The sequence below is a fragment of the Cicer arietinum genome, chromosome 5 (genome assembly GCF_000331145.2).
Source record: "Cicer arietinum cultivar CDC Frontier isolate Library 1 chromosome 5, Cicar.CDCFrontier_v2.0, whole genome shotgun sequence".
NCBI classification, from domain to species: domain Eukaryota; kingdom Viridiplantae; phylum Streptophyta; class Magnoliopsida; order Fabales; family Fabaceae; genus Cicer; species Cicer arietinum.
This window is the reverse complement of record NC_021164.2, coordinates 3,296,231-3,308,815: the sequence shown is the minus strand read 5'-3', so window position 1 is coordinate 3,308,815 and position 12,585 is coordinate 3,296,231. Positions and strand designations below refer to the sequence as shown.

At 29.7% G+C, this 12,585-nt stretch overlaps 1 protein-coding gene across 2 annotated transcripts; it reads left to right on the top strand.

The window, feature by feature from the left end:
* Nucleotides 1-3,877: 3,877 nt before the first annotated feature.
* Nucleotides 3,878-12,232, top strand: LOC101489425 (E3 ubiquitin protein ligase RIN2-like). 2 transcript variants are annotated; one of them, XM_004499560.4, is made up of 13 exons: nucleotides 3,878-4,036; nucleotides 4,824-5,258; nucleotides 5,957-6,034; nucleotides 6,861-6,947; nucleotides 7,064-7,185; nucleotides 7,766-7,862; nucleotides 7,956-8,061; nucleotides 8,334-8,491; nucleotides 8,608-8,745; nucleotides 8,837-8,904; nucleotides 9,164-9,394; nucleotides 9,659-10,043; nucleotides 11,824-12,232. In XM_004499560.4, the coding sequence occupies exons 2-13, from the start codon at nucleotides 5,019-5,021 to the stop codon at nucleotides 11,878-11,880; spliced, it is 1,767 nt and encodes a 588-aa protein (XP_004499617.1). In that variant the 5' UTR covers nucleotides 3,878-4,036; nucleotides 4,824-5,018; the 3' UTR covers nucleotides 11,881-12,232. The 2 variants fall into 2 exon arrangements, with proteins under 2 accessions (XP_004499617.1, XP_012570994.1); XM_012715540.3 differs by lacking the exon at nucleotides 3,878-4,036 and adding an exon at nucleotides 4,128-4,281.
* The last annotated feature ends 353 nt before the right edge of the window (nucleotides 12,233-12,585 follow it).

Sequence of the window (12,585 nt, the reverse complement as noted above, 5' to 3'; positions counted from 1 at the left end):
TTTTCCTGTTTGTAAAAAGTAAACTCATGTGTTAAGCTTTTATTTTTTAAAGAATCGTTTAATCCTAAAGTTGTTTTCTTTGCAACACAAAAATAATAATAAAAAAATATAACCAATTGATATTTATAGACCGAGAAAATAAATTGCACCATATTGTAATATAATATTCATAATACGTCTTTATAACTAAAAAAAATCATAACAACAAATAAATGTTTTCACCTTTAGAATTAGAATTAATGGTCTCGGCCGTCGGATGAAATTTATCCTCGCTCGATGCGCCATATTACTCACTCTCAATCGTGGGTGGCCTTTGTGTCGCGACATATCCGACAACGTACGAGCAAATAATTTAACAGATTATTTCACCGTCATGTCCATCTGTCTCGTTCACATACCGCCATATTACGTTATTTTTTTAAAGAAAAATTAATTTTTTTTTCTTTACTTTAAAACAGATGTAGAAGATATAATCCATGAATAAATATTATTATTATTATTATTATTATCATCATTATTACTATTATTACATTTTTATTTTTATTTTTTGATACATATATAAATAAAAATAATAATAAAATTGGTCAACACATAAATATTTTCTACCTAAGAACTAAGTGTGTTTTGATTTCTCTATTGCACCTAGGGATACGTAGGAGCAAGGTCTTACCCTTGTCAAACCAAATTAATAAAACAAATATTTTTTTCTTCTTTCATTAATGTAAATAATTTAATTTTTCTTTTATTATTTTTTTTGGGGTAAAAATAAATAAATAAATAAATAGTTTGTATATAATTAATTATAGGGTAACCGTTTTAATGGACGTCGTAGGGTGTTAATAATTTCCTACTCGTAATCGACTCCCGAATCCAAATTTTTGGTTCAAAAATATTATTTTAGGTTTTATCCAATTTTTCCTTTAATAAAAATAAAATTGGTGGCGACTCCTTTTTCGCGGACAAACCAGACGCGACAGATGAGAAACAACGAAAACAACGAAGTTGTTCTTGATATAAGTTTTCTTAAAGGGAAACTGATAAATTTTAAGTATATTAGAGGTTTAGGGTTCAATTTAAAAAAAAATGTTATTTTAAATTTTAATTTTTTTAATTTAATTAGGTTAATATAATTTAATAAATATAATCATTTAATTATATTTAATGGAGTTTGTCAGCTGCTGATTTTTTGTAACGGAAGTAACAACTCAAGAACTATTTTAAAAAGAAATTGTATTTGTAAGGATTTAAACCAAAAAAAAATTACATGGACCAAAATAAAAAAGTGGTATAAATACAGAGACCAAAAATGTATTTAAATATAAAATAAATATATCAATAATATATATATTTATTTAAAGTAGAATTAACTTACACCCAAATAGTTACACTAAGACTTACATGTATCCAATGATGTAACTCTGAACTTAAATCTTTGGGTGTAATTTGATCCCTCATCTATATATATTTCAAAAAATTTGAAAGTTTAATGTTGATCGAAACTTTCGAAAATTTTATTTTTTTATAAAAATTTGCATTTCAGAACTTTTAACATGAATGAAATTTTTAATTTTTAATTTATTATAAATTTGGAAAAATCTGTTTTGGGTGTTCCAAATTGCTAGAAACTTTTGAAAAAAATTTGAAAACTAGTATTTCGAAAGTTTCAAAATAAATGAAACTTTCAAAAAATTGTTGAAGAATTGGAAAAAATCATTTATGTGGTTTGAAATTGAACAAAAAGTTTGAACATTTTACTTGCTTCAAAACTTTCGAAAGATTCGAGATATGATAATTTATTATGATGTTTTGATTGAAATTTTTGAACGAGTTAAATGAAGAAGTGAATGTTTTTTTTCCAACTTTATATATAATAAAAAAGAGTAAAATGATATTTTCATGTGTTTTGGGGTGGAAGGTATAGATTATGGATGAGTGGTAGATTTCTCGACATAATATGATATAAAACAGAATAAATATATGATAAAATAGTGAATAGAATAAACATGATCTTATCTCATGTTTAATCTGCACATGATAACCAACTATTTAATATTATTTTATCATGTGTTTGATAAACTCATAATCATGATAAGATATAATATATATCATATTTAAATTAAAAAATTATCAATGTGAAATAATTATATGCTATATTTATCAAATTACTTACACAATACTTTTAATATTATAAATTAACAAAAGATATTAAAAAAAATTTAAAATTTAAATTATAATTCAAATTTTATAATTTTAGATAATAATTTATTAGATATAAAAAATGAAAAAACATAAAAACAAATGACAAAATTACTCATGCGATAAACTGTACATATTTTTTTAAAAAATAACTATTTCTAGTTTTGTTTTAAATTTAATTTAAAACTTTATTTTTTATTTTAATATTTGTATTTTATTAGATTTTAATTTTATATATTTTAAAATATATTTTATAAAAATAATTGGTTAAATTATTATTCTTATCATATCTTCCTAGTTTCTAGTCCAACTCATATTCAAAATAAGAATTAATAATATAAAGACATAATATTATATAATTGATGAATATATTATTAAATTATATTAGTTCATCAAACATTAATTGAGACATGATACAATAAATATATTATATTTTATCTTTTATATTGTCTATTAAACAAAATTTTAATATAAAAATTATTTTACATTGTCAATTATAATCTATATATTTTTGATAAAAAAAAAACTTTAAATTTTTATGCAAATTTAAACTGAAGAGAAATAAAACTTTTCTTTTTCTTTTCTAAATTTTAATTTCTTTTGTGAATCATAAAATTCAACAAATCTGCATAAAATCTTTATGAGTGAGTTGTTTTAGTTAGCGGTGGTGACGGCGTATATGAACGGTGATAAGGAATCAAAATATTTATTTTTATTGGATAATTCCAAAGCCCATATTTTATTCAAATTTGAAACATTGTTTCCACTTGATTATTACAAACAGACACATGGTCATAAATTATTTAGGTCAGTGGAACATGGAAGATTTGTAATAAAGAGATTTAATTAATACTAATAATTAGACTTAATTTACATCTTTAAATTAAATTTTCCATTTTCAATAACTATTAATATAATATCTAATCTATTATTCTCTAATATGATTTGTACTTTCTTAACACATATCTTTATGTGTGATAGAATAAATAGTCTAATTTAATTTTCAATTGCTTTAAAAATATCAAAGACTACATTGATGGATTAATGATAGTTTAATATGAAATTTGTCTTTTACCTTTCTAAACATCAATAATATTGGACATTTCTTCTTTTTTTGTTTAAAATTGTAGAAAAATAATCTAAATTTAATCATTTTTCTAAAATACAATTGTACTTCCATTAAACTATAATATAATTAAAGTCTAAAATATAACTGTACTTCCATTAAAGTGTAGAATATAAGAAAAGAACATAGTATAGTAAAAAAAAAAAAGAATAGAGTTGAAGAGAAATTATATAAAAAAACATATCCACAAAAAACGAAAGAAAATAAATAAATAACATAAGTTTAATATATAAATAATATTTTAATTTGTCTCTTTTAAAAGAATAATATAAATTTTTATCTTTTAACTCTTTAATTGAATAAAAATATAAATAAAATCTATCCAAAAATTATAGAATAATTTTATATTAATTTCTTAAATAGTTTAGTTTTAGTTATAATTTATTAATCATTTGTATTTTATTATTCAATTAGTTAAACGAAATAGTTATCATGCTTTTTTCTAGGAAACTTGATTAAAGAAATTTATGTGGAGAAAAAGTATCGCTATTGAAAAAAAAAAAAAACTTAAAACTTATAAATGTTTATATTTATATAAAGTAGTAACATAATTTAAATTCCTTCAAAAATATTGACCTGATATATATATAGTCATTTTTTTTTTCTCTCTGCCTAAATTCTCTCTCTGTTCTGTTTTTGTTGATTCTGAATTGCGAATGATTATTGCAGAAACCCCAACCCTCCTTACCCCACCTTCCTTCTAGATCGACTCAGGTTCTTATCATTTTCATTTTTTATTCCTTTTTTTTAATTCTCAATTATTGTTTTCGCATTTATCCATTTCGAAAAATACAAAAAAAAATTGTTTTTTTATTTGTCCCCTAATTACCCTTTGAATTTTATTATTGATTTTGATTGTTGGGTTTTTCTCGTTTCGCTTAAATTTCTCAATCCTCTTTTAAGTATGATTTTAGGGTTCTCTACGATTGGAAGTTGATTAGTGGAAATCTAATTGATTGGTTGGTGGATTTTGTGTTGGAGAGAAATTGGATTGTATCAATTTTGATTTTTTTGTGTATTGAATTGGAAATGGAAATATAGTATTTTTTTTAATCAAATTTGGATATTGGAAAATTCTTATTCACATGTGCTAACTCTGATTGCTGCATTTATTTCGTGGTTCTAAGTTTGAGATTACATTTTTAGATTTTTGTAGTTTAAAGTAGTGAGTTGTTAGATGACCTTATTTGGGTTGATAGTTTTCGTTTTTGTTATTTGAATAATGCTGGATTTGGTTTATATATTATTTTTGGATTTAATTCATATACATAGTTGATGTAAATGTGAAGATATTTTATGTTGTCAATCAATCATAATCGTCAGATCAATATAAATGTTTGACTGTGATCATAACTAGTTCTAAAGTCACTAATATGATTGGTTCTAATTTTTTGATAGTGTAAAACTTTTTACACTGATGGTGTATCAAAATTATACTTATACTTTTCGGTAGCATTTTAAGTTTTTAGCTGACCGCTTATTATTATTATTTTTTTGTTAGGGTATCTTATTTCTTTTGGAGACCTGGGATGGCGACTGAATGACGGTGGTGTTTTAAGCTGATTTCATAAACTTTGCCCTCTGGTTCCATTGGATGTTGAACCATATTAATGATGGACAAAGGGCGGCAATGATTGAAGTCAGATGAAAATCCAGGAGATTGGTGTTAGTAGAGAGGCTGAAGTTATTATTACTAATGGCTCTGAAGTCTATAGCGATTTTGGCGGTTTCTACGGTGTTAAGTTTTGTAGGTCTTCAGTTTTGGACAGATTTGTCACTAGATAAACTTAAATCAGATGGACTAATTGGCTGGAATTCAGTTCACTTGGACAATGTCGACGATGGTAATGAGTTACCTTTGGGTTTGTATACCACCATAGGGTTACTGACGAATTGCATGATCAATGTATTTGTCCTTCTCAATCTTTGTCTCAAGGTGAGTTTGTAATGGAATATTAGTTACTTAGTTACTTATATGACATACTTATAGATTATGCCCAATGTAACATGTTGATCTATGGTGTAGTTTGTATGTTTAGTACTTTTGGAAGACGGCGTTTTTTTTAATATTATTAGCAAAGTTTCTCATGCTTCATTTCGAACTAGGATAGACGGTGAAACAAGTAGCATTGAAGTAGAATAGCCGGGTGCTTGAGTGTGATTTTAATTCTTTTAGGGGGGTGCATAGTGGGTTGATAGAAGAATAAGTTCCCTGAAGATGTGAATCTTGTGATGGTCAACTTTTTTGAGGCTTAATACTCTAGTTCTTAGGAGAAAGGGGTTTTGGTGATTGGCTGGGAGGTTAGTAAGTTTGGCCAATGAATGTTCTAGCCAGTGTTTGAATTGGTACCCCTGATCAATTCGACCTTCGCTGAACTGAAGCTCATTAACCACTTGAGCCAAACTACTTGGTTTGATGGTCAATTGTTATCACATGCTTTTACTGCCAACCATGTTTTTTTCATCGGAAAAGAGTTACAATAATGCTTGACACTCCTCGCTTTCGTTACTTCTTAGTAATTTAGTAGGCAACAAGGGTGTCCATGATTTTATTTTTAATGGTAGTATATATCATTTTTCCCTTTATCAGTTAACAACGTTCTTTCTATTCATGATCCTTCTTATCATATGCAGGCTATGTTTTTCGCAGAGTTGTATCCTTCTGAAACTCGTAAGCTGATTGAGCGTCTTGTTAATTATGTTATTTACAAGGTTAGTGCTTTTTTCTATTTCCGTGGTTTATGAAATGTGTGACCCATCACCCAGCAAATTTATTCTGACTATTTGTTGACAGTTAAGCTTAGCAAAGTAATTGTTTATTCAAAATACTATTGAGTCTAGTTTGTAATGCTTTATGATTGAGAAATACTCCATTGTCATGGCATCCCTTTCTTTTGGTTTTTGGAACATTTTTATTAGCTAGTTGACACGGTCAATGCCAATGTTCCTTAGTGTTGTCAAATAGTGGCTCTATAGCATAGCGGAATTCGAACAAATCATTATTGTTTTGTGATGCACTATTGAGTACAAAGTGCTCTCAAATAGTTGCTATGGCGGCTTTGTAGCGTAGTGAAATTTGAACAAATTGCTATTTTCTGTGATATGCGATTGACAATACTACCTTAAACATGTTGATTATGAAATATAATATGTCGATAAATAGCCGATGTTGTTACAAAAATATAACCACCAGTGGTAGAGGATAGTTGTTGTGAATGATTTTTCTTTTGCTAGCCAGTTTGTAATGCTGGGATACCAATGGCTTTTTTTTGCTCCACATTTTTTTTTGTTTTTTGGCGTTATTTACTTCCAATTTTCACTTTTCATCATTGGATAATGTGCAAGTTTGTTTACAATATGAAAATATCATTTTGTTTTTGGTTTTGGCTTGGAAGATATGGGAAGCATTTGTGAGTAGCTAGTAAATATTTACTGTATTAACTTTTAAAAGTTTAAATGTAATGGGAACAGTTTGATGTTGATAAATAACCACCTGATGTTACTTTATATTATTTATCATGTGACGGTGGATGAACAGGGGACATTTCTTCCATTGATTGTGCCACCAACACTTTATCAAGCAGGTCTTTGGTCAACATGGTTGGCTGTGCTTTGTTCTTTGAAGGTATATATATTTATATTAGAAGTCTAGAAGAGAAATATTGAAATAATTCTGTAGAGTTTTGATATGTACAAAATTTTCATTAACATGTTCTTGCACATACTTCGCAAATTGCATAGATGTTTCAAGCTTTGGCTAGAGATCGATTGGAGCGGCTGAATGCATCTCCGTCAGCCACACCGTGGACATATCTTCGTGTATATTCAGCATTGTTATTCATTTTCTTGGTTGATGTTCTCTGGTACTGCTAACTCTTTTTTACTCCTCTTTTTCAATACAATGTTTGTTTGACATTTGCTATTATCATCATCATTACAATAGTGGAGATTCCTCTGATACCTTAACAATTTATGATTAATTCTTTAATACGTGTTCCATTTAAATGATAGCTAGGGCTGTGGAACTCATGATTTTCTTGTTTGACTTAAGGCCTATTTGGATTGAATTATTTGAACTTATCTACTGACTCACGTATTTATAAGACTGTTTGGGAGAACTTATGAACACAAGTTATGGTATGTCCACAAGTAGTATTCAGCTTATTTCCATAAGCTTTCCATGGTAGCTTATGAAAACAGTTTATAACTTATATAAAAACAATTTGACTTTATTTTATCTTTTGTTATAGAAATTGTTTATACATAACCACTTATATAATAAGTGTCTAATTAAGCTGTTTATCCAAAGAAGGCCTTAATGGCATAACAAATCTGTTTTGAGCTTTTCTAGAGATAATTTTCATGAAGGCTGAAACAATCACTATTATTATTGTAACTTTATAGCTTGGATTGCTTCTGACACTTCTCTTTTTATGCTCCTAGGATAAGGCTTTGTCTTGCAATATATAGAACACATGAGTCCTCTATGTTTCTGTTACTATTCTTTGAGCCTTTAAGTATTGCTTTCGAGACCCTACAGGTATTTAAAATACATCTTTGCAGATTTGAGAGAGCTGCTCATATAATCATGCCTGGTTTAATGAAATTGTTTATGGCGTTATATGAATTGTAGGCCCTATTGGTACATGGATTTCAGTTGCTTGACATATGGATCCATCATTCAGCTTGCAGTAGCAGTGATTTCCGAACACCTAAACTGCTTGACACATTAACCGCAGGTAGTTTGAATAAAAATCTTGATTTCTTAAGAGTTGATTTGACTACATGAAAACAGAAAAGCTTGGTTTCATTATTCATTCGACTTTCTTTCTTCAGATTCAGAATACATGAATTCTTTTGATTTTTATTGTTGCTGCAGTCAATCTATTTGGTTAACACTGCCGAAATAATCTGATTACTGTGAACTTGTTTTGCTCTTTTTCTGCGATAAATGATTACTTGTCTATTAACTTTTTCATTTAAGCTTCCTAATTAAGTGGCGTAACTGTAGGTTCTTTATTGGAATGGAAGGGAATTCTTATCCGGAACTTGGGATTTTTCCTTGACATGGCAACATTTTTTATGGCACTTGGTCATTACTTGTATATATGGCGGCTTCATGGCATGGCTTTCCATCTCGTAGATGCAGTGCTATTTCTAAATATACGTGTAAATATTTTTGTATATCTTTCATTCTTAATTTGTCATAAATTTTACCGTCCATAGAAATTTAATCGATGTTTTCATATTCTACTACCTGTATTCATTGATGTTTTTTTGCGCAGGCTTTGCTTAGTGCAATGATAAATCGCATAAAAGGCTTTACTAGGCTAAGGGTAGCTCTAGGAGCACTTCATGCAGCTCTTCCTGATGCAACAACCGAGGAGCTAAGAGCATATGATGATGAATGTGCTATTTGTAGGGTATGCTAGTTTGCCAAACTGCTTTCTTTCTGGTTGATCTTGGTGTGGGTTGGCTATACTTTTGAATAATATTTATAATGTGCTTATGAAGGAACCTATGGCTAAGGCTAAAAAGCTAAACTGCAATCACCTCTTCCATCTTGCATGTTTGAGATCTTGGTATGGTTGATTTTATGAACTTATACATGTTTCTCTGAGTTTAATGGAGATGCACTGTCGGTGTAAAAATATTTTACACCGACATCCAATGAGAAGTCACAATATTTCCATGTAAAGCCACTTAGTAACCACAATTTAAAGATAAACGCAAAATGTTGAATTCTCATTGGATGTTTACACTGACAGTGGGCATATCTCATTTCTTGTTTTTATGTGTTCATTTTAGTGAGGTAATATTTTGTTTCTGAATTGATTCTAGGTTGGATCAAGGCCTGACTGAGATGTATACTTGTCCAACGTGCCGAAAGCCACTTTTTACAGGCCAGCCTGAAAATGAAACAAACACAAGTGCAGGAGTAATATCGAGTGACGAGCAACTTGCGCGTCAAATGAGTGCAGTATTTGATCGTCAAAACTCTGCTAGACAAACCATGCCTGCAGGATTGTTTCCAAATCAGACAATGAACAACGCCGAAGGTGTTTCTTGGAGGTGCAATCTTCAAACTCCATGCTACATGTCCTCCATCCTTTTTTCTTGTTTTTTTTAGAATTGTTGTTTCGAATTGTTATCAAGTACACAAGAAGATACAAAATCCTCCTAGCTTAGAAATCAATCAAATGAAAGCCCAAGTAGAAGTAAAAACAAATCAGAATGGTCGATTACTCCATTTTAGTTTTGTATGTAGATTTATTATTTTTTATATATTGATGCATCATTTTATTTTTTTTGCTGATTTTACTTTTTCTTATCTAGGGGCGCAGGAGTGGATTCAAGTTGGTTGCATTCTTGGCCAAACCAGGGCGTCGATGGAGCCGGTCCATCTACTGCTATCAGAACAGTAGGTCTCGGAAGAGTTCAAATGATGATGAGACATCTTGCATCTGTTGGAGAAACCTATGCTCAAACCAGCTTCGATGAAGCTTCTTGGAACGTTTGGCCTATTAATCCGTCTCAAGCTTCTGCGAGTGGTCCGAGTCCGACCGTTCCTTCTCCTGCGGGAAGATTGCCAGGAGGAAATGGTGGTTTACATATAAGGACCGCATCACGATCTGCAAATGATAATGTAGCAAATGTACTTGCTATGGCTGAGACTGTTCGGGAGGTTCTACCTCATATTCCAGATGACATAATATTCCAGGTATGTTTTGGATTTTTTTGCATTACATAATTATAATGTATTTTAGTTCAAAACATTTTTTGGAGCAATTTTTTCCGGAACTTTGGTCTTTGGATATGTATGTATGAATAGTATGATGGCTGATGTTTGATCAGTGTTGTCAAATAGTGCCTATAGTGGCGCTATAGCACTACTGTGCAATGGAAATATGCTATTTAGTACTAGTACAAAGTTTTATCAAATAGCGACTATAGTGGCTCATAACACTGTGACATAGCGAAATTTAAACAATCACTATTTTTTGCAATCCACTTGAAAACACTGGCTGATGGCTAATAAGTGAAGTTTATAAAGTAACTTTGTACTTTTAGATGCTGCCATATAAATATGTCAGATAGACGCCGTCCCTTTAGAAGTGCACTTATAGTGGTTTGCGCTTACCGATTTTTTCCTTGTAACATGTTTACCTAATGTCACCAAATTCTATGATGATGAAAAATATTTGATGCAACAAAGCAGTTTATTATGGTAATACTGTCATTGGCATTTTTAAAATAAAAAGCGTGGATAATGATGTACCGTTGTGTGCAAAGAAGATGGATTTCATTGTGACAAAATTCACACCTCGCTCGCTACTTTCTTACCTGGTACCAAAGAAATTGTCCAGATAGTTAACCCTGAAAATTTCTCATTGTCGGTGGAACAAAATGTTTGGTAGTATAATGTCAACAATAATGTAAAACTAGTGTAAGGAAGATGAAAAAGTTGTGATGGATGAACGGATATACAATACATGATCAAGAGAGAAAATTGGCACTGTCCCATAGTTGAAAAGAAGGTAGAATCTCGTTTGAGGTGATTTGAACATGAATGAAAATATGTATAGAAGTACCTAGAGAGTAGATCAAATTGAAGATAGTCCAATTTTCAAGGGATAAAGAAGATTTGTATCAACAAAATAATAAAAATAAAATGCTGAAAACTGTCATCATCTGAATTTTCTATCATTGCTTGCTGTTCAGCATCTTATAACATGTACAAGCTGGACCTTAGGGGCAATTCAAAGATCCAAAATGTTTAAGGGTTTACTTTCCAAATATTCTATAAGATTAATTAATATGCACTGTCAGTGTAAAGTTATTTTACACTGACACGCAATCATAATCCTTCAATTCGCCACATCATGTTTGACAATTTTTAAATAAAAGCATTTATTTAATTATTTGTTGCGTTGGCGAGTTGTGATTGATTGTCAATGTAAAATTATTTTACACCGATAGTGCATGTCTTATTTTCTCATTATATTTGACGGGGTGTATTTGCAATCATCCTATAGTTGAAATCTTGAAGAGGTTACGAGTTCTACAATCCACCTATAAAGGTAGTCAATTGTAGACCGGTACTTAAAAGTCACCTGAAACATGACAATCGACAATACTCTTCAGAAGCATAAGTTAACGCTCTTTCTGGTTTTTACGACTAAGACAATGATTCAATCAACATCAGTTCGAATAATTCGAATAATTAAGGAAAAACGGATGTGTCCTCAACTTGTCTCAAACTGAAATCAGATCATCGTCTCAGCTGTAAAGACGTGGAGAGCTGTTAAATTATACTTATTGTGGATCATTAATAGAGTTTCAGGTGATTTTTAAGCACTGATTGTCCACGGTAGATACCTATCAAGGTGGTACACCTTATAATTTCCCCACTTATTATTGTTTTGGTCCTTAATTTTAGTATGCAAAATGCTTGCTTGATATATATATTGAATCTTAAAGCTTTTGACAATACTGTGCAGGACTTGCAGCGGACAAATTCTGTGACAGTTACTGTGAATAATCTTCTCCAAATGTGACTTAATTAAGGTTTTATTTTGATCATCAATTATTAATTTGAAGGACTTAGAGATCTCTACAATTGTTGTCCTTGGAGAGGCATAGGCATCATTTTCATGTATATAGAGTCAGCACATTAAAATATATGTTGTACTCAAGAAAGATAGCAGAAAAATATATATAGGCTTTTTCTTTCTCCTGTATGTTCTTCACCTTGAGTCATGATGAATGCATTCTAATAAATGTGGTGGTGTATTTCCCTAAGATGGGTAAGTTCATTTATGTCATTGTTCCTTTTTCAATTAATTGTAATTGTAATTGTAATTGTTTGAATTTGCTGCTATCTCAAATGATGCGATTCAATTCGGTTCAGTTCGGTTCGAGTGGGAAGAAGATGATGCCTCAAACTCCTCTTGAAGTGCATGATCAATAAAATAAATTTAAATTTCATATAATCAAAATAATATTTCTCCTATATAGTGTAAAAGTCATGAGAAATAATGTATAAATTCAAGTAATATGATCAATCAAATGAAGATTATAAAAGTATTATTGTAAGGATGAAGACCTATCCTATAGTGTAATTCAATGATAGTAATTTAAAAGTCATGGAATATCCAATTAACACATAACTTAGATAAATCACTAATAAAAATAATTTATAAATTCAATCAATATACATAAGTTAGTAATATAGATAGTTAATCAATTTCAAGTTTTATTTA

Bases quoted from the DNA above. Each gene is read 5' to 3' on its own strand.
- LOC101489425 (XM_004499560.4), top strand. From the start codon at position 5,019: ATGGCTCTGAAGTCTATAGCGATTTTGGCGGTTTCTACGGTGTTAAGT. The intron at 8,062-8,333 runs GTAGTTTGAATA...GCGTAACTGTAG, and splicing joins GCTTGACACATTAACCGCAG to GTTCTTTATTGGAATGGAAG. The intron at 10,044-11,823 runs GTATGTTTTGGA...AATACTGTGCAG, and splicing joins CAGATGACATAATATTCCAG to GACTTGCAGCGGACAAATTC.